General features: G+C 38.1%; 1 protein-coding gene across 3 annotated transcripts in view; it reads left to right on the top strand.

Moving 5' to 3' along the window:
• The window catches only part of FAM91A1 (family with sequence similarity 91 member A1), a 50,148-nt gene that overhangs the window by 18,661 nt on the left and 8,331 nt on the right, over positions 1 to 23,156 (top strand). For all 3 annotated transcript variants that reach the window (XM_010363893.2, XM_030937773.1, XM_010363894.2), the window contains exons 10-20: positions 100 to 138; positions 640 to 752; positions 1,806 to 1,921; positions 2,681 to 2,793; positions 3,087 to 3,173; positions 5,045 to 5,177; positions 13,683 to 13,831; positions 15,119 to 15,253; positions 15,369 to 15,482; positions 21,072 to 21,144; positions 21,885 to 22,034. In XM_010363893.2, the coding sequence (XP_010362195.1) occupies positions 100 to 138; positions 640 to 752; positions 1,806 to 1,921; positions 2,681 to 2,793; positions 3,087 to 3,173; positions 5,045 to 5,177; positions 13,683 to 13,831; positions 15,119 to 15,253; positions 15,369 to 15,482; positions 21,072 to 21,144; positions 21,885 to 22,034 (1,222 nt within the window). The remainder of the gene's footprint in view (positions 1 to 99; positions 139 to 639; positions 753 to 1,805; positions 1,922 to 2,680; positions 2,794 to 3,086; positions 3,174 to 5,044; positions 5,178 to 13,682; positions 13,832 to 15,118; positions 15,254 to 15,368; positions 15,483 to 21,071; positions 21,145 to 21,884; positions 22,035 to 23,156) is intronic.

The following is a 23,156-nucleotide window of genomic DNA, read 5'->3' as shown; positions in this document are numbered from 1 at the left end:
TAAAAATTTTGCTAATTATGATTATATTGGTCTATTACAACTGTGTAATGTGCTGTTGATTATAATAATGTAAAAATAAATTTTAATTTTATCTTCCAGCTTGCAAATGTCCTTGAGATTGATTTATCCCTGGTTAAGGTATGTTATTTTTGTGCTGATTTATTTGTAATGTGATAACTGAGTGGATTTTACTAGTAGATTTTTATCTTGATAAGCTACTGAGAAACGAAGGCATTGAGATTGTTGTTAGCTGTCTGAGAGAGTGTGCACAGTAAAGGGGCACTTGTAAAGAGCAGGATAAGGGGCCCTGAATTGGGATTCAGACACATGGACTGAAAAGAGAGCACTCATGCAAGAAGCAGCCCAAACGGTATCTTGTAGTGAGGTCCATTAAAGCAACAACTCCTGCTTCATTAGGGGTAGATGTAGGGAGGGCAAGGCCAGAGAGTTGGAAACATTTCCTCCTATACGTTTATGGAGACCTTAAGGGAGGAGCAGGTCTACTGAAAATAGTTTCCAGTTATGGGCTGAAAATGTTTGAGAATCACTATTAGTCTATTACACTGTTTTTTTCTCTACAAATATTCTGATGTCTAGTTTATTTTAAATGCTAATTAGTTACCTTTATATTCCTTTCAGAATGCTGTTTCAATGTATTGCCGATTGGGCTTTGCCCATAAGAAGGGACAAGTAATAAATTTGGATCAACTTCATTCATCATGGAAGAATGTTCCATCCGTAAACAGATTAAAGTAACTTATTTATTCAGTATGAGATATTAGAGTTTCCTTTTGAAAAGACATTTAATTTTACATATAGAAATTTATTTATTTGTTTGTTTATTTATTGAGAGAAAGTCTCGCTCTGTCACCCACGCTGGAGTGCGGTGGCGCGATCTTGGCTTACTGCAACTTGCACCTTCCCGTTTCAAGCAATTTTTTTTTTTTTTTTGAGACGGAGTCTCGCTCCGTCACCCAGGCTGGAGTGCAGTGGCCGGATCTCAGCTCATTGCAAGCTCCATCTCCCAGGTTTACGCCATTCTCCTGCCTCAGCCTCCCGAGTAGCTGGGACTACAGGCGCCCGCCACCTCGTCCAGCTAGTTTTTTGTATTTTTTAGTAGAGAGGGGGTTTCACCATGTTAGCCAGGATGGTCTCGATCTCCTGACCTTGTGATATGCCCATCTCGGCCTCCAAAGGGCTGGGATTACAGGCTTGAGCCACCGCACCCGGCCTCAAGTGATTTTCATGCCTCAGCCTCCTGAGTAGTTGGGACTATAGGCGTGCACCACCATGCCCATCTGATTTTTGTATTTCTGGTAGAGGTGGGGTTTCACCATGTTGGCCAGGCTGGTCTCGAACTCCTGGCCCCAACAGATCCACCCGCCTTGGCCTCCCAAAGTGTTGGGATTACAGGTGTGAGCCACTGCGCCTGGCCCAGAAATTTTATTTATTCAACCTGTCAGTTGAGGTGAGCCCTATATATTAGTGATTTTTGATCTTGTGTGTGTTACGGATCTTTTTTGGAATCTTATGAAAACTAAGAAGCCTTTTCCCAGAGAAAAAACAAATACATATTTTACATAAAATCTTGAAGGGTTCTTGAATTTTTTGAAGCCTATCCATGGATCTTAGGAACACTTGTTGTATGTAGGCAGAGCATTTTTGGGCTGCGTCTTAGTTTTGGGCTTGAATATAAGACTGGATTTCAATGGATTGTTCATAATTTAAGTCTTAACTTCAGTAGATATTTTAATGTAAGGTCATTTATATGATTTTTAAAAAGCAAATGCATTCTCCATTAATAGGAGTACCTTAGATCCACAGAAGATGCTCTTGTCATGGGATGGAGGGGAAAGTAGGAGTCCTGTACAAGAAGCTTCATCGGCAACTGACACCGATACAAATAGTCAAGAAGATCCAGGTTAGTAGTAACTCAGTTTAACATAGAGCCTGTCTGTAGGTACGGCACATGTCCGGACAAGAAGCTTCATCGGCAACTGACACCGATACAAATAGTCAAGAAGATCCAGGTTAGTAGTAACTCAGTTTAACATAGAGCCTGTCTGTAGGTACGGCATATGTCCGGACATATACTCTAATAGTTGTCTTCTAGTTTTGTTTTAGATTTTATTCAATACGCAGTCTTCGAGTATTTCACTGTGTTTTGGGCACTGTGCTAAGTCCTAGGTGTCTACAATTGACAAGAATATGGTACCTTTCTTCTAAGCATTAAGTCTAAGGAGAGAGAATAGAGTATGACCAAACAAATTACAACAATACGGGCACCAATTAAGATGCTTGTGGGGTGCAAAGAGGAAGAGACCCTTAATTGGCTAGAGAGGTTTGGGAAGCCTTCACAGAGAAGATATTATTTGAGCTAAGAATGAAGAAGAGCCTGCCAGCTGGTCAGGGAAGGAAAGCCATTTCAGCCAGAGGGAATAGTGAGGCTAAGCCCAAAGGGAAACACAGCATAGTGGACAAGGCCTAGGGTTAAATGCTTTTTAATATTCTTTGCACTTCAAAATAGGTATGGCTGGAACCTCTTAGGACTATACTAGTGCCTTTTTAAAATTATGTACTTTCTGGTTATCAAATAAAGCTGAAATTAAATACTTTCACTCCAGATGGTAAGCAAAGAGTAATTTCCTTTTACTTGACTTTAAATTACGGTGTTTTTCAGCTGACACAGCCAGTGTAAGCAGCCTGAGTCTGTCTACAGGACACACAAAGCGCATCGCATTCCTGTTTGACTCCACTCTTACTGCCTTCTTAATGATGGGAAATCTTTCACCAGTAAGCCCAATTCTTGTTTAAATATGAAGGTGTTTAAAGTAGATATTAGATATAAAATAATTTAATGCTTTTATATCTTTTTTAAAGTACTACATTTATTCCTGAAGCACAACTGGCTTAAAGGAGTATGATAACTTTCGGGAGGGTCCTTTTGTAATTGGAAGAATTAGCCCCTCACCCCCACCCCGATCGTGAAGTTTAAATATATTTGAAAGGATAATATAAATATTAGATATTATGCTTAGCATAAAAAGGGAGAGGTAAAACTTTAATATTTTGTTTCTTTTTTTCAGAACTTGAAAAGTCATGCAGTCACAATGTTTGAAGTAGGCAAACTCTCAGATGAGTCTCTGGACAGCTTTCTCATAGAACTGGAAAAGGTAAATCTCGATTGTATGTTAGGGGATGTTAGGGCATTTGGAATCTTTCCTTGCTTGACAGAATGCCAGTTATGCAGTCTGTTGATTTGGATGGGCTTTTGGTGTATTCTTGCTCGTTCCTACCTCATCCCCAACTTAGTACTCTGACAGTCATTTAGACTTAAACATATTGAGTGGGTGAATTGATTTTGTGATTTTTAAAGTGATATGTCTACCTCATCTAATTCTTAACATAATTTGATATAATGAAGAAATGGGGTATGGAAATTTTAGTCTGTAATTTTTTAAGTTGACTTTTTTCTAAAATAGCTTTTCAATTTTTTTTCTGGTATGACTCTCTAAGATCACCTCTTAAGCAGTTTGATTTGAAGTTTTTGTTCCATTTACCTTGAATCTGGAACAATGTCCCTGGGTATCATATTTATGTCCGCTCTCACTATCCCTTTTAGCATCTTGAAGACTTCAGCCATATTTGCTCTTAACCACCTTTTTCCCCGTGAGTACAGCCCTAGTTTTCCTTAGCTCTAAATAAATCTGATTGCCCTTTATTGGTGTTTTTCATTCTTTGGATATTTTATTCTGTCCTCTTTGTATTCAAATAGTTTGTGTGCCTAATCTGTTCCTTGACTAATAATTTTGGTGCCTTTTGTGCTTTAGTGATGAACTTTGTATATTAAATGTGCTGTTTAGAGAATTTGTGATGATTCTGTAACTCCTTTATATCTTAAAAAAAAAAAAAGACCGTAACATTTTTCACTGCTCCTCCTCTGTAGGATTTTTACTTTTATAAGTGCAGAAATATGTGTGAGATAATCCTTTCCTGTTAATTGGTCTCTTTTACTTTCACCTTTATACTGCCATTTATTTCTTCATGCTTCTTTATTTGTTAATCCCATTTCTTATTGTATATTATCTTTTACTAATAAATTTCTTACTATGTTACTGCACATTTCAAGTCCTGGTTTCCTGATTTTTATCTTTTTTTCACCTTAGCTAGTCTTTTATCAAATGTAGCAAATTGTAAGATCACTTCTGCTCTTGTACTCACTCATAAATCTATGTTCTTTTTCATCACAAAGTCATTCTTCGGAAAGCCTTTCAGTGTGAGGCTTAGTTTTTAAAGTGGATTCTTAGCTATTTTTTAAGTAGTCTGATCTTGATTAAGATTGATTTTTTAAATTTATGCAAATCTAATTTAGTTATTTTCCCGTTGGTAGACCTATCATTCCATTTTCTGTGTTGTTTCTGGGATATATGTGTCTCTACATATTAAGAGGTGACTTGCTCAGAAGAGCATGCATTGAACTATAAGGCCAACGAAGGCAGGGGTTTTGTCCATTACTCTATCCTTACTCCTAGGGAGGTCACTGTCCATAGGAGGGACTAAGTAAATCTTTGTTGAGTGAATTTAAGCTGTGTGTTCAGCAATGGTAAACAGCTTTGTTGAATCACAGACTCCAGTGTCCCTAGTAACTGGTAATGCAGAATTGTGAACAAAGTGATGAGAATTATAGGTAAAACTGGTGACCTTGGATTGGGGTACTTTCCTAGATGGAGCAGAATATGGGTTTTAGAGTTGTTCAAGCACTCTCTTTGAATCCTATATGGAACACGTAACATATAATGCTATAACTTAGCATTATTCAATTGCTAAAATTGTTAGTCTTAATTGAAGTAATTTCTATCTTCATAGATGCAGTAAAATTGGGAACTCAACCAAAACTGAGGTTAATAACTTGTTTCAGTATTGCCTGGGCAAATTTTTGATATACTACTTTTGAATAATGTCTCATATCTCTATTATATGATTATTAGAGTGAATGGCATAAAAGTGGTATTTTTGTTGCAGAATCTGTTTTCTCTTGGTTTAGGTTCAGAGCACTGGTGAAGGAGAAGCACAGAGATATTTTGATCATGCACTTACTCTGAGAAACACAATACTGTTTCTGCGTCATAACAAAGACCTAGTTGCGCAAACTGCACAGCCAGACCAACCCAATTATGGTATGATAAATATATTTAATTTTGAAGGCATGATCATATGAAACCTTTTTCTAAGAAATTAAACAGATCATGCTCACTTATATAATCATCACTTATATATCTTGTATAGATAACATACTGAATTTAAAACTAGAGACCTGTTTTGTGAATTTCTTGCTTGTTAACTATTTCTTAACCTTATTTTAGTTTTTCTCTTCTCATGTGCCACTAACATTTGTAGTATTTAAATCTGTTCAATACCTACAAAAGTGTTAGAATGTTAATTTATGTAAGTAGCTGGGTGGAATTTAGAACAGGCAACAGCTCTGAGGGGTGAACAAGGGCACACAGTTAATGTAGGAAGCATAAAATTTCAAGAATGAAAGATTCCATCATAATGAAAAGAATAAAGAGGAGCCTTCTGTTCAAATGCTACTATAATACCAAAAGATTTTACTTTTAAAAAGGAAATAGGTAATTCTTTTTAAAGAGTAAAAGAAGTATTGGCAATTTTAAGGTATTGATGAACTTTAATGGAGCTGTTGCCCTACTGGGCACTCTCGGTTTTGTGATAGTTGTGGGTTGCCAAACTTTACTTGAATTGATGGTGTCAGAATTTCTACCCAGATGGGGATTTGGATCCAGTCGGTTTTGAGGTGTGGCGTGGCCCCCAGGAATTTGTGTTTTTGAAAGATGATTCTAGTGCTCAGCTAGGCTTAGGCACCACCGCATGAGCACTTGGCCCAAGTTCTTAGACATTCACAAGAGTTGTTGTGTCTTGGGGCTTCATGGGTCCTCAATACCACTGTAACATTTAATTTTGCTTAGTTTCATTTACCTAAAGACTATTTTTTCTAGCCAAGAACATCAGGTTCTTAATCATCTCCATTTTCATTTATTCTCTCACTAGCATCTGGCTTTCTTTTCAGCTCAGTTTTTAATATTGAGGGAGAATTCAGCTGTTACTTCACAAGCTGACACACAGTTTTTGATTGACTACTTTTGAATAATGTCTTATATCTCTATTATATGATTATTAGAGTGAATGACATAAAAGTGGTAGTTTTGTTGCAAAGTCTATTTTCTCTTGGTTTAGGTTCAGAGCACTGGTCAAGGAGAAGCACATGCTGGGTAGTTTACTTGAGTGAGGCTAGACTCACTTGGTATCAAGTGATAACACTTCTGTAGCCTTAATATGCCTTATCTGAAGAATTGCAAATTGTTGCATACTGGGGCTCTTTTTGAGATCATTCATAAATTGTTTAAACTGAGAATATTAAATCACCAAATGCCAAGAGTCTGAAGCACTTACGGGTAGGCATTTGTTGGTGGATAACCATTTTTGGTTAATAAATACTAAATCATGTGATGAAGCAGTGGTGAGTGGCACAGTCTTGAAGATGTCTTTGGATATAAAATTCCTGGAATTTCTGGGACTTTTTAGTGCTTTGTGGAGGTAATGCGTTAGATGATTTGAAATATTCTGTTAAAGCTGTCTTGAAATACATTGTCCTTTCCTGCCTATCACAGAATCTGAGAATGTTAGAGAGTACTGGTGAGCCATGAAGTGTAAATCCTATTATAGATAAAGAAATTGGAGTTTATATTAGCTAAATCTTCTGCTTGTTTTTAGTCATCAAAGCCCATATTATTAGTAAATGGAAGAGCCAGGAATGGAAGACTTGAATCCGTGTCTGCTGAATTTTTTTCCATTGCCCTGTCCCTTGTATTACCTTCTCTTGAACGCTAAGCTTTGTATTGATTTACTCATAAACATTTATTGCTTAGTAATCTGGGCTAAACTTTTTCCCCATGAATAGTCAGTGTACCATGAAGTAAGTTAAATGGTAAATCTAAACCTATTCTCTATGAAAATAGTCCCGTGCAATCCTAACCTTTAAGGTGGGTTTAATGTTAGACTGTTCCTGACACTAGCTGGAGATTTAATTGCTTAGAATAATTGCTGGGTCTCCAAAGTTAAATTTGATGAATGCCTCCCCTTAAGACCAAACCTGCAATTATTTATGAAATTTCACTTTTGCTACCAGCACTTCTTAGCTGAGCTCCTCATCTGAATTGCAGAACATGGAAACTGATTGCCATGAATTATTTCTCAGTTTTTCTCATGATGATGCACATTAGTACCGTTCTCAAGGCATGAAAAAGGTCATTCGTTCCATATAGAGGTTATCTTAGGGCATTAAGGCTTCATGCTCACCCTGTTGAGAAATGTTGCTTTCTGCAGGTACTGGGCTGCAGGTACCTGTTGAGAAATGTTGCTTTCTGCAGGTACTGGTCTTGGTAACTGAACCTTACTCTGTTTTAGAAAAGAAATTCTCTGCCGGGCGTGGTGGCTCATGCCTGTAATACCAGCACTTTGGGAGCTCGAGGTGGGCAGATCACTTGAGGTCAGGAGTTTGAGACCAGACTGACCAACATGGTGAAACTCCTCTTTACTAAAGATATAAAAATTAGCCAAGTGTGGTGGCAGGCACCTGTAATCCCAGCTATTCGGGAGGCTGAGGCAGGAGAATTGCTTGAACCTGGGATGCTGAGGTTGCAGTGAGCTGAGATGGTGCCACTGCACTCCAGCCTGGGCAACAGACTGAGACTCCGTCTCAGAAGAAAAAAAAGAAATCCTCTAGTGTTGGTGTTTTAAGCATCTTGTTTGAGTAAAAGGAATTTTCTTTTTATGTTACTAATAATTTATACTTTGAGTATATCATGTAGTACTTGTTATCCACTATAAAACAAAAGCATTGTGATATTATACAAGCAAACTCTTGTTATACATGAAGCTAGTCACTTAGTCCTAAGAGTCCTTAATCCCTTGATTTCAAATAGCATGGGGCACTAGTTATAAGTAGAAGTGATGTTTGGTCTATTTTTTTCTCATTTTATAAGCATGATTTTCCCCCCAGGTGTCTTTGTCTTTAAAAAGACATTGTTTAACTGTGATTAGTGTAAGTCAGACATAAAAATCACTTTTTATACTTTGGCAGCCTACTACTGTGGAAATGTTTAGGAATTAAACCACATTTGTAGGAAAGCAATCACAGTTGTAAAGCTATCAGAAATGTGTTCTAACCACCATGAAATCTTTAGACTTCTTACTTTCCCTGTTTTAGTATACATTAAGTATTATCTATACTTGACATTGATAATGTTGAATTTTGCCTGAAGGTTAAGACATCCCCTCACCCTTCTGTGTTTTGGGAAGGGGCTTAGTGCAAGGACACACTTTTTCCCCATATGACTTAGATGAGATTCACAGGTGAATTCCCCGCTCCTTTCTGTTCACCTGTGACAAGGTCAGAAACAGATCCTCCAGATTCCCTTGCTTTGCCTCATAAGCAGTGGGCTCAACTGCCTGTTCTGAATTATCAGTCAGAACAAAATGCTTGTTAGCCAAAGCTTGTTTAAGCTTCTGTCCTTCTTCTAGCCCCGTGAACTTTGTCTCACCCTCAACCTGAGCAAGGTGTATCTCTTGCTTTAGGACCCCTCCCAGAAAATATGCTGACCTTGTGGTTAAACATTCTCTGATCTGCTATCCTGTACCTCACCCTGTCATCCCCCTTCCTCACACCCAATGCTTTCCATCTACCCTTCATTGGTAATGTTAATTTTGATCACCCAGTTAATGGATTATCTGATTTTTCCATTGTATAGTCAACTGTTTTTTTCCCTCACAACTGATAAGCAATCTGTGGGGAGATACTTTGAGGCCATGCAGATATCCCACTCCTCATCACTGTTTCCTCCTAGATTTAGAATCCATTGGTGGTTCTTGCCTGAACCAGTCTGTACTTCGATGGTTGGAGATTGGTAATTTTTCCCCCACTTTAGCACTTCTGCCGTATTTAACAGTTGTGAACAGGCATTCTCTCATATTCTCTGTATGAATTTAGGAATTATTTTTTCAGTAGTCTGTGATTAGTCATTATTGCCTCTCAATTATTTTTGTGCCCCAGTTTTCTCAGATTTTGCCGTGAGAATTTCCTTTAAGCTTGCTCCTGTCTCCTTTCTCCTTATGACATGCCTCCAGTTTTATCCCCTAAGCAATTCTTTACTTTCTAGCCAAGCAATAAGATCTTATTGTGTGTTTATTCTGCCTCAGTCCTGGAATCAGCCGTTTGTCCTAGGAGCCTAATTTCTTTTACTGGGGGATTGCTATTAGAGACCAAGATACTGGTGTTAGTTGTGCTCATTGCTTCTAGGCATTTGCAGGAGGCCGTTATATATGTATATGTATCTGTATTTTTAGATGTATTCTTGCTTGAAGGAGGAGATAGCTACCTTGATCTTTGGAAGTTTCTTTTAACGTTAAATATCTCTTTTTAGAGAGCAATAGGATTTGGTATTTTTCAAAAGGATTAAGAATAAGAATGCTTAAAATCTGTTGTATGTTGAGTGAGTTCATGCTTTATGGACTGGAAATCTAGGGTACACATTTCCAAATGAGGAGCTCTTGCCCCTATACTAAAATGAGGACTTGGCCATGATTCTCTTTGTACAGATCAGAAACTGGAGGAGAGAAGCACATAGCTTCTCCTGGGACTTAGGCTTTCGTAATACAGTTGACAAGTGAACAACATGGCTATGAATTGCACACATCCACTTATGGGCTGATTTTTATGAGTAAATGTATTAGAACATTTTTTGGAAATTTATGATAATTTGAAAAAACTTGCAGGCAAACCAGATGTCGAAGAAGTTAAGGAAAAGTTAGATGTGTCATGTATGTATAAAATACATGTAGATACTAGTCTATTTTGTCATTTATTACCATAAAATATATACAGATCCATTATAAGACATTCAAACATATCAGAACTTAATGCACACATTTACAGATTGCACTTCGACATTGCAGTTGAGAGAAATGTAAATAAATGGAAACATATAGTATTAAGCCATAACTGCATAAAATTACCTGTAGTAAATATTATACTACTATCATAATTTTGTTGGTATCTCTTGTTGCTCTTGTGGTGAGCTCAAGTGTTGTATCTACTTGAGTGCCTGCTTAAAATACTCTGACACTGATCATCTCTGGGTGAGCAATGTGTCTTTACGTTAAATTGCCCATTACAGTTAAAAGTGATCTCTCGTGCTTCTCTCATATTTTTCATTGATTTAGTGCAGTACCATAAACCTCAAATAACACTAGGGGAGCCATACAGAGAGCCACTAGTGATGCTGGAAATTCTCCCAAGAAGCAGAGAAAAGTCAAGTCGTAACATTACAAGAAAAAGTTGAATTGCATGGTATATACTGCAGATTGAGCTCTGCAGTCATTTCAGGATAGGTAAATCAGTGTAAAAGACGATTGTTAAATAAGAGAAGGAAATTTATGAAGCTGTTTGCACATCTGTGCCAACAGGCATGAAAACATTGCACTTTTTGCAAAATACTTTCTTTTTCTCATATTGAAAATGCAGCTTTTATGTCAGTGCAGGATTGCTGTAAGAAAGGCATACCTGTAGACTCTAATATGATTTGAGAAAAAGCAAAGTCATTATGACAAAGCAAATGAAAGATAATTAATATTCTCTTAAGCTGGAGAATTTAATGCTAGCAAAGGATGGTTTAATAATTTTAAGAGGTTTGTCTTAAAAAATGTTAAGATAGCAGGAGAAGCAGTTTCTGTTGACTGAGAGGCAACAGATGAGTTCCCAGATGCTAGTATGTTTTGATCTGTGTCCCCACCCAAATCTCATGTCTAATTGTAATCCCCAATGTTGGAGGTGGGGCTTGGTGGGAGGTTGTTGGATCATGGGGGCAGTTTCTCATGGTTTAATACCCCGCCTCCCCCCACCCACCAAAGCTGTCATCACGATAGTGAGTTCTCACAAGATCTGATTGTTGAAAAGTGTATGCACCTTCCCCATCTCTCTCTTCCTCCTGCTCCGGCCATGTTAAGATGTGCCTGCTTCCCTTTCACCTTCTGCCATGATTGTCAGCTTCCTAAGGCCTCCTCAGAAGCAGAGGCCATTCTGCTTCCTGTACAGCCTGCAAAACCATGAACCAATTAAACCTATTTTCTTCATAAATTACCCAGTCTGAGGTATTTCTTTATAGCAATGCAAGAACGGAGTAAAACAGATACCATTAAGAAAATCATTGAGGAGAAGGGATATCTGCCTGAAGAGGTCTTTAATGCATGCAAAAGTGTCCTATTCTGGAAAAAAATGGCATAAAGGACATTTATTAGTAAGGAAGAGAAATGAGCACCAGGATTTAAGGCAGGAAGGGACAGGCTTACTACTGTTTTGTGCAAATGTAGTCAAGTTTCTGGTCAGGACTGCCCTTATCTATAAAGCTGCTGAGCCTTGAAGGGAAAAGATAAATGCCAGCTGCCAGTCTTTTGGCTACACAGCAAAAGGGCCTGGGCAATAAGAACCCTTTTTTCTGGACTAGTTCCTTTGATGTTTTGTCCCTGAAGTCAGGAAGTACCTTGCCAGTAAGGGACTGCCTTTTAAAGTTCTTTTGGTACTGGACAGTGGTCCTGGTTAACCCACACAGAACCCGCATGAGTTCAACACTAAAGGCATTGAAGTGATCTACTTGCCCCAAACACAGTGTCTCTGATTCAGCCTCTAAATCAGGGGGTCATAGTGACCTTTAAGGCTATTCACACACAGTACTGTATAGAAAGGATTGTCTGCGCTATGGAAGAGAACTCTAACAGGACCTCAGGAAAGTCTGGAAGAATTACACCACTGAAGATGCCATCATTGTTTTAGAAAAAGCTGTGAAAGCCATCAGCCTAAAATAATAAATTTCTGCTGGAGAAAACTGTCTAGATGTTGTACCTGACTTCACAGGGTTTACAACAGAGCTAATCTAGGAAATAATGAAAGAGATTTTGGATATGGCTGAAAGTTGGGGAGTGAAGCGCTTTTTTTTTTTTTTTTTTTGGAGATGGAGTCTCACTCTGTTATCCAGGTTGGAGTGCAGTGGCACAACCTCGGCTCACTGTGACCTCTGCCTCCCAGGTCAACCGATTCCCCTGCCTCAGCCTCCCGAGTAGCTGGGACGACGGGTATGTGCTACCACACCCGGCTAATTTTTTGTATTTTAGTAGAGACGGGGTTTCACCATGTAGACCAGGATGGTCTCGATCTCCTGACCTCATGATGCGCCCACCTCGGCCTCCCAGAGTGCTGGGATTACAGGCATGAGTCACTGCGCCCAGCCTGAAGCGTTTTAAGATACCGGTCTTGGCTGGGCATGGTGGCTCATGCCTGTAATCCCAACACTTTGGGAGGCCGAGGTGGGGAGATACTGAGGTCAGGAGATAGAGACCATCCTGGCCAACATAGTAAAACCCTGTCTTTACTAAAAATACAAAAATTATCTGGGCATGGTGGTGGCGCCTGTAGTCCCAGCTACTCGGGAGACTGAGGCAGGAGAATCACTTGAACCTGGGAGGCAGAGGTTGCAGTGAGCTGAAATGGTGCCACTGCACTCCAGCCTGGCGACGGAGAGACTCTGTCTCAAAAAAAAAAAAAAAAAAAAAAAGATATGGGTCTTGAAATTCAAGAGCTAATAGATAGACACCTTGTTGGAGATGGGTGCTTCCAAATGAGTGCCAGACAATGAGGAAGACATAGAAAAAGCAGTGCCAGAAAACAAATCGGCATTAGAGCATCTGGCAGGGTTCTGATTATTCAAGACTGCTTTTGACTTCTGTGCACTCTTCTATGATACAGACAGTGAAACTAAAGCAGATGGCAGAACAAGAATTGGTACTGTATAGAGACATTTTTAGATACATTAAGAAACAAGAAAGTTAGAGGGAACTTTCAGTGTGTTTCCGTAAAGTTACGGCGAGCATGCCTGCCTCTCCTGCCTCGCCTTCCACCTCTTCTGCCTCTGTCACCTCGGAGACAACAAGCCCAGCCCTTCCTCTTCTTCCTCCTCTTCAGCCTATTTGCTGTGAAGACGAGGATAAAGACCTTGATGATGATCCACTTCCACTTAATAGTAATATATTTTTTCTTCCTTATGATTTTTTTCTAGCTTTATTGTAAGAATATAGCATATAGTACATATAACATATAAAATATGTATTAATCAACTGTTCATGTTATTGGTAAGGCTTCCAGTCAGCAGTAGGCTATTAGTAGTTAAGTCATTGGGAAGTGTGAAGTTATATACAGATTTTTGACTGTGCTAGGGGTCAGCATCTGTAACTCCTCTGTTCGAGGGTCAGTGGTTTGCCACTGTTGTAGAGTGGCTCTGGATGGAGAGAGGAAGTACGGTAAAACAAGTACATCTTGTTGCAGTAAAAAGTAACCCGAAGTAGATGATTGTCTGTCTAGACCAAAGAATAAAACGTTTTAGCTTTGCATCTTAAAGTATCTTGGTGGTCTCCTAGGAAATTTGGTACTTCTTAATAGAGTTACTCTACCTTAAAAAGAAAATTTAGAATCTTAAGTCGGTTATCAATATTGCATCTTCAACATTTTTGTTTCACACTGTCAGTCTTTTATTCTCTGTGTGTGCTTGATCATAACTCAGGTTTTCCTCTGGATCTCTTACGCTGTGAAAGCCTTCTTGGTCTGGACCCTGCAACTTGCAGCAGAGTTCTAAACAAAAATTACACACTGCTTGTTTCCATGGCTCCCCTCACCAATGAAATCCGGCCTGTCAGCAGCTGCACCCCTCAGGTAAAGACCTACTTGGAGGATCCACTTGGTAGTGTCATGAGTCCCATCAGTTTTGTTTTCTTCTCTATCTGCAGATACCAACTATTAAAATCACTGAATCATAGAAAGCAATTTTGTATTTTATGCCTTTGTAAGATGATATGTTCAATTTGTGGAGTGTAATTGGTGTATTTTATATATGTATCACCTAGTGACTTGTGACACATTAGATTAAAATTTATTCATTTACAGAATATTTTAAAGAGAAGGTTTTAGGATGCTCCAAAAAGGAAGCTGGCATCATTTTGAGGGATCAGATAAATTTAATTAGGAAAAGTTAAATGTCTTCGAAGTGGGGCTGTGATTCTGAATAAGCTGAAAAGAAAAGATGGTACTTGAAAGCTAGAACTCTGGCTGACTATATAATTTATATGTGAAAATTCCTTCTGGACTTTTACTTAAGAAAAAAATATATATATATCAGTTGCATTCATTTGTATACTTAACAAGGAAGTTGTGGCCTGTGCCATTTTCAGAGTGGAGATTATGTTGCTGTTCTTCAGTGCTACATCTTACCTGGTTTCCTAGATAATGCAGGGTTTAATGGTGTAGCAGAAAGGAAGGGATTCTTGTACACAATTAATTTGCCTATGTTCTAGCTGCCTCAGTGAGGATCCTGTCTTCACACCAATTTTGTCTTTAATATTCAACAAGAGATTTGCATCTAACTAACCTTTTTAAAATAATTCTTTGTGCACACCCCCCAACCTCCTCCTATTCTTTGACACAACCTCCAGACATGGTAGGAATCCATGAACTGCCGAATAAATGGTAAAATGGATGGAAGGGTAGGTGATTCCTTTTGTGAAAATTGTATGTGATTAATGATAATAATAGCTAACACTTTAATATCAAGTTTATTATATTCCAGGTACTATTTTAAGCTTTTTCAACAACCTCACAACATCCTCTTGAGGTAGATTCTTTATTGCTATTTTATAGATTGAGCAAAATGAGGCACAGAGAGCTTAAGTAATCTTCTTAAGGTGATATGGCTGGATGGATAAAACCAAGATTCCAAACTAGGCAGTCTTCTCCAGAGTCCATTCTCTTAATTGAAGTGACAAGATGTAATTTCTTAATTCCAGTATAAAATTGAAACTATTTTAGTGAAACATTCAAAATTTATTTTCATGAGGATAATTACAGTTAACCTTTATGTGAAGGGATTTGCTGTTTGTAAGACTGTTCTTGGTCACTTATGTAACACTGTATTATAACTTTATCTTAACTGTTCTATGATTGTAGCATATTGGACCAGCTATCCCAGAAGTCAGCTCTGTCTGGTTTAAACTGTACATTTATCATATCACTGGACAAGGACCACCATCCCTTTTATTGTCCAAAGGTACAAGACTTCGAAAACTGCCAGATATATTTCAGGTATGTGTGTGAGGTTTGGATGGTTTTTTTGTGTGTGTGAGCAGTACGCTAGATAACTTCTTAATATTTTCCTTATTTCTGAATGCCATTTTACCTGTTAATTTCTTTTCAATAGAGTTATGATCGATTGCTAATAACATCTTGGGGTCATGATCCTGGAGTAGTTCCTACCTCAAATGTGCTCACGATGTTGAATGATGCTTTAACACATTCTGCAGTTTTAATTCAGGTACATTTATCTTATTTGAAATAATCAGTTTTGACTTTTTATTATAAAGATAATTTTTCTAGCTTTCTATATTGAGTTGTAATAAAATATCAGTCATTTGAAATTTATAAAGTTGAATGTAAAAAATCAGAGATGTGAATTTTAGTCCTGGCCCTTTGGCAGTGTGGGAGTGGCAGAAATAGCATGAACTTTGAGGTTAGACCCAGGTTGGCATTGCAGCCTAACTTCTGCTAGCTGCGTGACAACAATTTTTTTTTTTTTTTAATAATAGCTTTACAGTAGTTTCCCCATCTGTGGGGTATATGTTCCAGGACCCCCAGGGGATGCCTGAAACCACCAATAGTAACCCTATATATAGTATGTGTTTTCCTATACATACATACCTATGGTAAAGTTTCATTTATGAATCAGACACAGTAAGAGATGAACAATTACTAATAAGAAAATAGCATACTGTAATACAAGTTATATGAATGTGGTCTCTCTCAGAATATCTTGTTATACTATACTCAGCTATTTTCAGACCTTGGTTGACCACAGATAATAACTAAAACCATGGGAAGCAAAACCTCAGATAAAAGGGGACTACTGTATTGAGTATATAATTCACATACTGTACAACTCACCAGTTTAAATTGTGCAGTTTAGTGGGTTTTAGTGTGTTCACAGATACGTACAGCCATCACCACACTCAATTTTAGCACATTTTATTACCTTAGAAAGAAACCCTGCATCCTTTCGTGATCACTCTTCTATTTTCTCCCCGCTACTCCCCTCCTTCCCCCCAGTCTTAAACAACACTAATCTGCTTGTCTCTACAGATTTTCCTAATCTGGGCATTTATATGCATGGAATCATATATAACATGTGGTCTTTTGTGACTGGCTTCCTTCATTTAACATGTTTTCAAGGTTCATCGTGTTGTTGTATCAATACTTCATTCCTTTTTATGGCCAAATAATGTTCCATTGTATGGATATGCCACGTTTTGTTTATTCCTCCATCAGTTGGTGGACATGTGGGTTGTTTTCACCTTTTGGCCGTTATGAAGAATGCTGTCGTAAACATTTGTGTACAGGTTTTTCTGTGGACATATGTTTTCATTTCTCTTGGCTATATATATATAGGGGTGGAATTACTGGGTCATATGCTAATTCTATGTTTAAGCATTTAAGGAACTGCCAGACTGTCTTGCAAAGTGGCTGCGTCATTTTACATTCCCACAGACACTTGATATTATGTGGCTTTTTGATGATAACCACCCTAGGGGGTGTGGAGTGGTATCTCATTATAGTTTTGATTTACATTTTCCCTATGGCTAATGATGTTGAGCCTCTTTGCGTGTGCTTATTGGGCTGTGTGGCATTTTTGTGATAAACCTTACACTTTATTTCCCACCTATAACGTGGAGATACCAATATGTATTGTATAATAACAAACACTTACAATAGTAGCCACTAATGGTAGGGTAGGCAGTTTATGCTCATAGAATTGAGAGAATGAAATGAAAATGTACGTATCAAATGTGTAGCACACTTTCTGGCACGTAATAGGTTCTCTGTAAAGATTTTGTCAGTTCATCCATCTTAACAATTGAATGTGCTTATTTTGTGCTAATTAATGTGAATATGCAAATAAGACAGGGCCTACCATCTTCAAGGAATTTAAGGATGGTGGGAAAAGGCGCATAAGCACTCAGTTTCAGTTTATCGAATAGAATTACATATAGTGGAAGACTTAAAAAGAAGTATCCAGTCCAGCCTTGGGGCAAGGAGAAGGGCTTAGGGGAGGTTCCTTGGAGAAAGTGAGACCCAGGCTGAATACAAAAGGAGGGGTCAGGATGATTAAATCTCTGGGCAAGAATTTTTTTTTTTTTTAATTTGCTGCTATTTTTCTAGTGCCCAGCACAGTGCTCAGGTCATAGTAGTTGTCCAGTTAGTGTTTGTGGAATAAATAAATAAGAATATGAAGTGACATAGCATGCCAGGGCCAATAGCTGTTCATTGTTTTTGAGGGGTGAGTTGGAGTGTGAGGGAGTTGTGGTCAGAGATGAGTCTGAAGAAGTAGGTGGGCCCTGCAGTGCCACGTGCCTTGGGTGTTCTGCTGTGGAGCTGAGACGTTGACCTGTAGATTGATGGTAGCAATTACAGGGGGGTAACTGGGATTAACATGGTCAAATGTGTTTTAGGAATCAACCTTGGGATGATATTGAGAATGGAAGGGAGTGGGGAGACACCTGAAACAAGAAGACCAGTTAGAACTGTGTGTAGTAGTTTAGATAAGAGATAAAGATAGCCTGGATCAAGGACATGGTAATAAGAATTGAAAGGAAAAATGGATTTAAGAACTACTACAAATATACAGTTAGTAGAATTGATCAGGTATCTGAGAAAGAGATGGGAAGACGGAAGAAAGATTCTGAGGTATTTGGCTTGTGACGGTTGAAGGGTGGTGATACCACTACTCTAGGGAACACGGGAGGAGGTGATATCACGTGAGGTGGTGATACCATTACTCTAGCAAACACGGGAGGTGGTGATACCACTACTCTAGGGAACACGGGAGGAGGTGATATCACGGGAGGTGGTGATACCATTACTCTAGCAAACACGGGAGGTGGTGATACCACTACTCTAGGGAACACGGGAGGAGGTGATATCACGGGAGGTGGTGATACCATTACTCTAGCAAACACGGGAGGTGGTGATACCACTACTCTAGGGAACACGGGAGGAGGTGATCACGGGAGGTGGTGATACCATTACTCTAGGGAACACGGGAGGAGGTGATATCACGGGAGGTGGTGTTACCACGATACCAGTACTCTAGGGAACATGGGAGGTAGTGATATCACAGGAGGTGGTGATACCACTACTGTGGGGAACACAGGAGGAGGAGCACATTTATGGGGCAGTTGATGCATTGTGTTTATGTGGTGCCTGTGGTAATTGGAAATATTCTGAAATTCAAATGAGAGGTTAGACAAGAGTGATTAAGTGTGTCAGCATCAGCTGGTAGATGGTAGTTGAAACCATGAGAGGATGAAATTAGGCAGGGAAAATATGTAGTATGGGGTAGTCATGGGAGATAGCATCATAGAATGGGCTAGACATGGACTTAAGTCAGACTGCCTAAACTCAGATCTTGGTTCCATCATTTACTAGTAATCTTGGGTAAGTTAAATACCTTTTGTGTCTTTACCTATAAACTGGAGATAAAGTTCCTATCTTGTTAAGGTTTTTGAAAAGAATGACTTGAGCACTGTGTTTAGCACATGGGAAGATCTCAGAAAATGTTACTGTGTTGGTAGTGGCAGTAGAAGTAGAGTGAAGGAACAATGGGTGATTCTATGAGCTTCAGTTGTCCTTACCTTTAAAATGAAGGGTGGCTGGGTGTAGTGGCTCACACCTGTAATTTCAGCACTTTGGAAGGCTGAGGTGAATTGCTTGAGTCCAAAAGTTGGAGACCAACATGGTTAACATAGTGAAACCCTGTCTTAATTTATAGTAACAAATCTTTTTTTGAATAAAGTAAAATGAGAGTGGTGGTTGCCAAAGTCATTTCTGTAGGTGGTACTCTGTAGGTCAAGCTAAATTAGGTGTTTTTTTTTTTTTTTTTTGGGTGGGGGCTAATGCAAAATATGGATAGAAAAACAACCAAATCAGCAGACAGTACCTGTTTTTATTTATTTTTTTGAGACAGGGTCTCACTTTGTCACCTAGGCTGAAGTCAGTGGCATGATCACAGCTCACTGCAGCCTTGACTTCCCCAGACTCAAGAGATCCTCCTGCCTTAGCCTCCATGGTAGCTGGGACTGCAATCTCACGCCACCATGCCTGGCTAATTTTTTATAGAGACAGGGTTTCACCATGTTGCCCAGGCTGGTCTCGAGCTCCTGGGCTCAAGTGATCCACCTGCCTTGACCTCCAAAAGTGCTGAGCTTATAGGTGTGAGCCACCACACCAGGCTGACAGTACTGTTTTTAAAGTGTTTATTAAGGAGTTTTGCTTTTGCTGAAGAAAAATGCCTTTTTAATTAAATTTGATGGAAATAAATTTACCTTATTGGAATTTTAAACATGTTACAAATTTAAGATTTTTAGTTAAAACCGTAATTTATTGCAGCCATCTGGTTTAGGGAATCAAAGAGAGCTCTGAGAAATATATTTAAATTGTTATATGAAACAACGGAAAGAGTATGCTTTCCTTCGGATATATCAGGGTTTCTTGAACTTGAATAATGTATGGGTCTCTCTTAAAGGGAAAAATTTACAGATCCTCAGTATTAAATTCCTATTATAACAGTTCTAAATACATGTAGATGTTAAGTTAAATTCTTCATGCTTGTTATTACACAACTACAAATTCAAGTCAAATTTTGGAATTAAATATAAGCAAAGCTTTAAGTCAAATGAACAATATTAATTGAATGTGATACATGAAACTGAATTACCATTTGCAACATGAGAGTGAAGTGGGTAGACTCAGATTTTTTAAATTTAATTTTTGAACTAATAGTACATTCACATGATTCAAAAATAAAATATTATTAAAAGGTATAGAGCCCAGGTGCAGTGGCTCACACCTGTAATCCCAGTACTTTGGGAGGCTGAGGCAGGTGGATCACCTGAAGTCAGGAGTTTGAGATCAGCCTGGTCAACATGGACAAACCCAGTCTCTACTAAAAATACAAAAAAAAAGTTAGCCGGGTGTGGTGGCGGGTGCCTGTAATCTTAGCTACTCAGGAGGCTGAGGCAGGATAATTGCTTGAAGCTGGGAGGTGGAGGTTGCAGTGAGCCAAAATTGTGCCATTGCACTCCAGCCTGGGTAGCAGAGCAAGAAAAAAAACAGACAAACAAAGTATTACTCCCCTGCTAACCCTGTCTACCAAGTTTCCACTCCCCATCTCTCTTCCAAATCAGATAATTTCATCTGTTCATTTCTCCTGTATCCTTCCAGAGTGTCTTTATGCATATGCAAGTATCTGCACACAGATATGCTCCTTACCTTTTCCATTTAGCAGCTGGAGATCTTTCCATTGTAGGTCATAGCTTTCTTTCATTTATGCACCTCCACTGAAGTTATGTCTCCTAATTTAATTAACCAGTCCCCTGTTGGTGGACATTTTGGTTGTTTCCAATTATATGTAATTATAATATTGTAGCAAGTTATTCTGAATATATTTTATTTCAGGGCAGGTTTTTGAGTTTTGCACTCTTAACCTGTGGTACGCTATGTGATTATGGGGATTCTTCTGCCACTTTTCCTTCTCAGAACTCTAGCTAACCTTTGTGTGAATAAACTTGGTCTCATTCACTCTTCACTTGGCTAACACCTGATTTACCTGTTAAATTAGCCTCCTTTTTTTGCATTGGCCTATACATTCAATTTGAGAAACATTGCCTTATAGGTTATTACACATGTAAGATTATCACTGCTTGCTGTAGAAAAATAGAAAATTGTTGAAAGAATTTTGATGAGGTATTAATATGGAATATACTATTATGTGACACAATCTTATTTACTTTTGAGTATCAGTGATTGGAAGTGAAGGTTTCTTGTATACCTTTTAACTTTTGTTTATGTTTAGGGGCATGGTTTGCATGGGATAGGAGAAACTGTCCATGTCCCATTTCCATTTGATGAAACAGAACTACAAGGAGGTACCTTTTGAATTGTATCTATTGACTTTTTTTTTTTTTTTTTTTTTAAATTATTACTCATGTCAACAGTTTGGTGGAAAACATGGCAGGAAATCTTAAAATTTTTAGGTTCTAGGTTCTTTGCTATTAAAGAGTGTTGGCAAAAGGTAGTTTTTTGTCGTGTGCTTTGCCATCCACAAAGAACTGTTAGAATAAGACCCATTTAGGATTTTTGAAAGACTCCTAGTCTGTCTTGGGAATAAAGAGAATAAGTAGGTATCTGCCTAGACGGAAGACTTTTCTCTATTTCTCCTTTTTTATCATTCACACAACTGTCTAATACTTCATAAAGTCTAAGGAAAAAAAATAATTGTTTACCTGGAGATGCAGATAATGACAACAGGATCTGAAAATTTATAAAATCTCAAAAACTGCTTAGTAGATCCTTTGCCATGGGGGATTATTGTGTGAATTATAAAAAAGAGATTTCTTTATATTTGAATATAGAGCATTTTTCTTTTTTATAAGTTCACATATTTATGAGAACTTGAGTTAAGATACAATTAATTTAGGCATGTGATTTCAAGTACATTGTTAGCTTTAGTTTCAGTAAGAATAACAACTTTATATACTTCTTTATTGGAATCAATTATGATGTATTAAAGTATAAAAGTAGTTCTAAGAGTTGTTTAATAAAGTATGTTTAAGCTGTTTGCGTTATTAGAAACTGTTCACTAATGTGATGTCCATTCTGTTCGTAGAGTTCACTCATGTCAATATGGGTGTTCATAAAGCATTGCAGATACTAAGAAACAGAGTGGACTTACAGCATCTCTGTGGATATGTCACCATGTTGAATGCTTCCAGCCAACTTGCAAATAGAAAACTCAGTGATGCTTCTGATGAGAGAGGTTAGCCAATAGTTGGGATTCTTTGAATTAAGATAATTGGTTTTGAGTTTAACCCAGTGTTATATGAAAAGCTGCAGACCTTTGTGGGGATGTTGAGTTATTGAATACTCAATATTCTTTCACTGAAGCATGAGGAAATATTTTAGAACATCATTTGGACAAATATCAGTTGTTCAAATGAAGAAAATAGGATTGGGGTACAGAATGGTTTGGGGTTTTTGGGCTCTTTACTGTCATATCTGTGTTTATAAGGCTTTGCATTAAGTTAGCTTTATAGGGTGATGGTTTCAAAACTCTAGTCTCTTTATACAAATGTTTCCAAAATTGACTTAATAGTTTTCCCTTTCAACTTTTTCTGTCAAAAGTCACCATTGTCTTAATTATCTAGGTCTGAAATCTTACCTTTGTCTCATTCTTTCCTTTTTTCCACTATGTTCAGTTAGTTTCGAAGTTCTGTGGATTAGGCTTTAGATAAGTCTCTCATGTCCATTTCATCCCCTTTCTCTTCATTTTAAATTCTCTATGACTGCTCTTCTTGTCTGGGTCTTGAAGTTTAAACCTTTAACATTTGCTGTTGCAATCGTTCCCTGCTTAGCCTTTCTGGCCTCTCCTTTCTATCTCCAATCTGTCCTACGTATTGACAATAGCTAATTTTTCTTAGATACCACTTACTTTTTTTTTTTTTTAATTTGAAAATCCATTTCCAAATCACCTTCTCATGCTTACTAGTTGTTTCTGCTCTGGCATAATTTTGGCATATATGTGGTTTGGGTTGCCATGGTGGCAGTTCTTGTCCATTGACTTTGGGAGATCTTTCATTATCTCCCATTGATTGACAGTATTTCATGAGCCTCTTAGTTTGAAATTCTGAGAAAATGTGATTGATTACTTGCCATCCAGTAGATTGGATTGGCTCCCGTCGAGGTAGGTACTTACCCCTATCTCATTTCTCTTTGGCCAAATAGTTGACTGCCAAATATTGTAGGGACATTTTCTAGAGAAGAGGGCTGTTAATTAAGCAGTCATTTAAAAGTATGTCTATTACAGCTGTCCTTTTTTATGTCATTCATTCCACAAACATTTATGGAATACTTGCTTAGGTGCTGGAGCAATTTAATAAGA

The sequence above is a fragment of the Rhinopithecus roxellana genome, chromosome 9, assembly GCF_007565055.1.
Source record: "Rhinopithecus roxellana isolate Shanxi Qingling chromosome 9, ASM756505v1, whole genome shotgun sequence".
NCBI classification, from domain to species: Eukaryota; Metazoa; Chordata; class Mammalia; order Primates; family Cercopithecidae; genus Rhinopithecus; species Rhinopithecus roxellana.
This window is presented reverse-complemented; position numbering and strand designations above follow the sequence as displayed.